Source organism: Chinchilla lanigera, unplaced genomic scaffold, assembly GCF_000276665.1.
Source record: "Chinchilla lanigera isolate Chin_1 unplaced genomic scaffold, ChiLan1.0 scaffold00008, whole genome shotgun sequence".
In the NCBI taxonomy this organism is placed as follows: Eukaryota; Metazoa; Chordata; class Mammalia; order Rodentia; family Chinchillidae; genus Chinchilla; species Chinchilla lanigera.
In genome coordinates, this window is record NW_004955409.1 from 3,537,250 (window position 1) to 3,543,117 (window position 5,868).

The 5,868-nt window shown below is 47.2% G+C and overlaps 1 protein-coding gene across 1 annotated transcript; it reads left to right on the forward strand.

The window, feature by feature from the left end:
- Nucleotides 1-3,794: 3,794 nt before the first annotated feature.
- On the forward strand, nt 3,795-5,350 carry LOC106147584 (the record flags this gene model as incomplete). Its single annotated transcript, XM_013509895.1, is given in 1 exon segment — nt 3,795-5,350. A coding segment is annotated over 1 exon segment (341 nt), but the record flags the coding sequence as incomplete, so codon positions are not given.
- Nucleotides 5,351-5,868: the final 518 nt, after the last annotated feature.

Sequence of the window (5,868 nt, forward strand, 5' to 3'; positions counted from 1 at the left end):
GCAGGGTCCTGAGTTCGATTCGCAATACCAAAAAAAAAAAAAAAAAAAAAAAACCCTAAAGGAAAACTCGAAAATTTACTTTCTAGCCATCCCACATCTAAACACCCTGGAAAAGATGGTGCTAATAACATCATCCTGTCTGACTCAGGAAGGGGAAGATCTGGTAAAACTGGTACTAAAGGAAGTATGAGAAAAGCTCCTATTTTCCCCCTGAGCTTTGGAGATGTTAATCGTCTGTTTGTTGCATCGTATCCACAGAATTTTTTTCAAATACTATACTGTGATGGTGCCAGTATGGTGAATTGAGGCATCATTTTGAGACCAGCCAGATTTTAAAAGAAAGGGAATTGAATATTTTAAATGTAGACATGATGAGCTTTATTAAAACTCAAGCTTTCTCGTTACCACTTTTCAAAGTAGAAATTTACCAGTGAATCACCTTAATTCTTGGCACATTATTGCACCACATTGTCTAGAGAAGGGCATACAAGCTAAAAGACCAATGAAGCCTTGGACATCGCTGGATGAAGCCTTGCTAGATGAAAAACTGGTAAAAGAAATCATGGCAGCCTAGTGTGGTGGCGCATGCCTGTAATCCCAGCACCCGGGAGGCTGAGGCAGGAGGATCGTGAGTTCAACGCCAGCCTGGGTTATAAAGTGAGCTCAAGGCCAGCTTGAACTGAATAGGGAGACCCTGTCTCAAAAAGAAAAAAAAAAAAAAAAAAGAAATCATGGCAGTGTGATTTTTCCAAAAAAGCAATAACTACCAGAAATTTATGTAAACCTACAATACTCAAGACAGTGCAGTATTGGCTTGAAAATAGACTTACACATCAAACAGAATTGAGAGTCCAGAAATAAACTCTTCATCTATGGCTAGTTGGACTTCTATGCAGTAGCATAGAAAAGACAGTCTTTTCAACAGCTGGATATTGATAAACAACAACAAAAAAGGAACTGAAGTTAAATTCTTCACGCTGTATACAAATGTTCATAGCAGTATTATTCACAATAGTCAAAAGCTAGAGACAACCCGGACGCCCATCAACCAATGAACAGATAAACAAAGTGTAGATGTCATTTGGCCCTCGAAAAGAATAAAGCACTGATACATACTATAAGTAATGTGTAAGAACCTTAAAGACTATACAGTAAACAAAACCAGTCACAATAGGCTACATGTTCTATGATTCCATTTTTATGAAATCAGCAGAAAAGCAAATCAGTAGAGACAGAAAGCAGATCAGTAATTGCTGAGACAAGATGTGAAAATACAGATTGACTACAAAGACCCTGGAGGGAACTGCCTGTTCTAAAACTTTATTGTGACAGTGATGGTACAGTGCTATAAATTACTAAAAATCTTTCACTTACAATGGGTGAAGTTCTGTGGAATATAAATGTATTTTATATTTCCATAAAACTAAGAATGAATTTCAGCAATGCATGTTTGATTGTTTGCACGGCTTTTTTTTTCCCTGGGTATTAGTGACCAGAAATGCAAGCAGAAATATAATTTGTTTAGGAAAAAATTAGGCAGTGCATGGTGTTTCACACCTGTACTCCTAGCACTCAGAAGGCCGAGGCAGGAGGATTGCTATGCGTTTTAGGCCAGCCTGGGCTACAGTGTGAGTTAAAGTCCAGCTTGAACTGCATAATGAGACCCTGTCTCAAAAAGACCAAAAAAAAAAAAAATGCATTGAGGAGGGTCTGTAGAGGCTGACCAGAGAGAAAAGGTGTAGGAAGGGCAAGAAGTTGGTCAGGAAGCCTTCCCACTGGAGAAGGACACTCCTGAGTGGTGGTCAGGGAATGGTAGTCGTGGAGATTTAGACAACTTTATTTATGTATTTTGGGGCTTTTTGCGACAGCCTTGCTATAGTTCAGGCTAGCCTTGAACTCAATATGCAGGCTGGTCTGGCCTTGAACTCCTGGGGATCCTCCTGCCTCAGCTTCCCAAGAGGTGGGATTACAGTGCCACACCACTCCAGGTTGATTCCCCGGTTGCACCAGGGAATACAGTTCCACTCCCGTGCCCAAGAGGGCGCCAGAAGACCAAGACCAGAGGTGACTGCAGACATCCCAGCGCCTGGCTGGGAATTCATTCCAAGTCTGACCCATGTTCTTCAGAAACCAGGACACTCCATTTCCTTCGTTTTCTTTCTCGAGAGGAGCAGGAAAGAATCTACTAGAAGGTGGCTTCCTTTTAAGTCTGAAAATGTAGCAGGGAGAGCCAAGGGATACTCTCCGGAGGAGAGGAAGCCAAAAGAAACACCCTAGAAGAGCTTTTCCAGGATGACACATGCTATTTTCTTCCTCTCTGGCAGTGACTCAGGTTCACAATTCACACAGCCCGTTCTGTGTTTTCTGCCCCCTCCCCTGACCTCTGACCGGCAGAGTGCGTGTGCAATGTTTTCCCAACCCAAGTCCCAGGCCCGGATCAGCCAGGTCAAAACATCAGCTGTGCGAGCTCGAAGGGTCAGCTCCAGGGTCAGTTCCTGTCCAGCAAATACCTTTGCAATGCAAATCCCTGTCCTCCCGCCCAGCTCTGTCTAACCTATTTCAGGCCACAGCCTGTGAAACAAAACTCTGCTCCATACCATGTATTTAGATAGTCTGGTTGGGCTGCTTTTAAGACTTTTCCCTAAGGAGCTTAATAAGTTGAGGCAAACATAGAGCCCCCTCCATCCTTGGACAGAATTTTCCCACATGCGCTCATTTTAAAACTGGAGTTCCCAGGAAATCTATGTGAGGACTTTTCATAGTCTACCAGGTCAGGACAAGAAGAGGAGATAAACTCCAGAGAGGATATGGGGGACCTTCCCAGAAGAAAAGGAGGGACCTCGCATTCTATTAGGCCTTGATCCAGAGCATTGTAGAAGGAATCAGAAATAAATTAAAAGAAAGAAAAATAATTTTCCAGGCCGGGTGGTGGGGCATCTCTGTAATCCCAGTACTCAGATAAATTTGAGCCCAGCCTGGGCAACCTTGCAATTTAGCAAAACCTTGTTTCAAAAATAAAAATAGGCCAGGGGATATAGCTCTGTGCAAAGACCCTGAGTTCAGTTCCTGCATACACACACACACACACACACACACACACACACACACACACACACGAGAACATTCCATAAGGGTGATGATATCTTTGGGAAATTGGCCCCTCAATCCTTGGTCCTTGGTCCTTTTACATCCTTGATGAAATATTTCAGCCAAGACACACAGGCAGAAGTATACGTAACTTTATTGTATAAGAAATAAGCTGGGTGTGATAGTGCGCACCTGTAATCCCAGCACTCCAAAGGCTGAGGCAGGAGGATCGCCATGAGTTTGAGACCAGCATAGCCTACCTAGTGAGTTCAAGGCCAGCCTGCACTACATAGCAAGCTCCTGTCTCAGAAAAAAGTCAATCTATTGTATAATGGATACAGAGAGAAGGCAGGCGGTATCTCAAGGATGTCTAGGCCGAGTGCTAGTTTGGGTACATTTTTATGCACGTTAAGAATTATTCCTTGGCTTTGGGGAACTATGATGACAATCATTGTTTTATTCACATGTATGTGCTCACTGACATTTCCCTCACAGGTTGCCTAGGAGTGTCAGTGTCTCAAAACTGTCTATTTGGTTCTTTTTTGGTGGTCAGCGTTCCCTCTGGGGCCTTAATCATAGAAGAATCTGCATCAGGTCTCAGCCCTATCGAGGAGGGTCTTTAAAGAACACTCCCTCCTGCTACCATCGAATGTAGGCCGGGTGCTCAGGAAGGTGCACTGCTTTAGACCCCACCCCTGTCCCCCCAGCCCAGTGCTGTCTAACTGCGTGCCTACCAGTACTACGCACCGGGGCGCCCTGCGGCTGCTACCGAGAAGCATCAGGTCCGCAGAGCCTGCTTGAGAGTCCGCGCGAAGAGCATCGGCAGTTCTTACACGCCGCTTGGAGCACTTCTGTTGGAAGAAACCATCCCTTCCCTCTCTGGTCCGTGAAACAGAAGCTCCCACTCACAAGGCTTCTGAAGAGAACATCGCCTTCTCCCAGCTTCCTCATCCCGGTTCTCCCCACCCTGAAGGAGCCGCTCACTGTCACCAATTCAGGGCTGTGCTGCCCGCCCACGGGCCGGCCAGCATTCAGGAGGGGGCGGTGAGTGGGGAGGCAGCCAGGTTTCATTAACGTAGCTAGCTGATCAGGAAAATGGCCCGAGCCCTGTCTGAGTGGCCACTTCACAAAAGGTAGGTCCTGGGCCGGGGTTTTCTGAGGGAGGTGAGGGACGGGGCAGGAAGGCCGTGCGGGTTGTGCATCCTCAGGGCCGTTCCTCTTGGTGCTGCTCTCCTCTGTGTAACCACGTTATGTCCAGGCAAGTTAAGCATTCTTCTTCTTTCACTTAGACAGCAGGACTCGCAAATCTTCGGCGCACACTGTGATCCCTTTGGAAGCCTCCCAGCTGTTCTGCGTTCTGAAAAACTAAGGTCGCTGATCAGGAGGTCTGGCAACCAGTGTTTTCCCCTTAGTTCCCTTCTCTTAGGATAGTTGACTCTGAGAGGTAATATCTCACCATTTAGAATGTTGTTTGCTTGCTTTTTCTCTTCCTTTTATTAGTTACAGTGCGGGGCAAAACAAAAAAGAATGACTTTACAAGGTGCAGTTTTGCAGAGTGGAGCTAGTTTTGAATAGGGTGCTGAAAAACAAATCAGCACAGCCATTAGTGCCCCTTGCAAAGTGCTGCTCACCCTCATCCTCTCGTCCTGTACCCCACTCCACCCTCATACCCTGCACCCACATACCCTGCTCCCCGGGAGGCCTGAGTCCAGCGTTAGGAAGTCCGGCAATGCATCTTGATCTGTGGACTCTCGTCAAAGCCCAGGCGTTGGTCTCCACCTATTTGATCTTGTGTTCATTTCTTGGTAGGCTCTGCATGGTCATTCATTCACTCGTTCACTTATTTGTACAGAGTCTCACTATGTAGCCCAGGCTGGCCTCAAATTCACCGTGATCGTTGTCTCTCACCTCCTCCGAGGGCCGGGATGACAGCAGACGTGCCACTACATCAGGCTTGAGGCAGGAGACCAGGGTGTGGCCAGCTGGCTGAGCAGGTGGGTGTAACCAGTCACCGCAGAGATCTGGAACGCGTATGCGGAACACAGTTCCCCGGCCCTGCACCTGGGACCAGTCAGAAAGTGCTGTCTTCAGTTCTTCTGGCACAAAATCAAGCAGGTTTTTGACAGGATGGCCCGATGTGATGTAGCCTGAAGAATGAGGGGTACAAAAGACTTCTGCCTTTACCCTGTGAGCCTCACTGGCCCGCTCTCACCTGCAGAATGTACTTCTTTCCTACCTTTAGTAAATGTAACACCGCACTGCCTTTCTCGCGGGTCTTGCCCAATTCCTTGTTCAGGACACCAGGGACCTGGGAAGAGTCTACTGACCCGCAGAATCTGGTGACAGGTGCAAGAGGTCCAAGAATCTAGAAGGGCAAGGACTTTACGTCTTGGTCTCCTCAAGGCCTCCAAATCAAGACCTGAAATAGCTGTGACACAGCAAAGTGTGAAAGCCAGTGAGCATACAAGGAAATGATGTGCTCAGGAGGCAAGCGCTGAACCCGCGGCGCGGGCTGAGCTTCTCCAGCAAGGACAGGCTCCACCTGTCCCAAAGAGAATGCGGCGGTGCCCAGGGGGTGCAGGTGGAGTGCGAGGAGGAAAAGCCTGCTTCCCTGGAGCCGGGAGTGGGGGCTGGAAGGGTGTTAAAGTCCCAGCTCTTAAAAGATCCTCAACCTTTACTGAGATGGGACAGAAAAAAAAAAAAGGATAGGTAAATGGAAACAAGGAAATCAGAATTGAGCCGGGAGCACACCTGCTGTAATCCCAGCACTCAGGAAGCTGA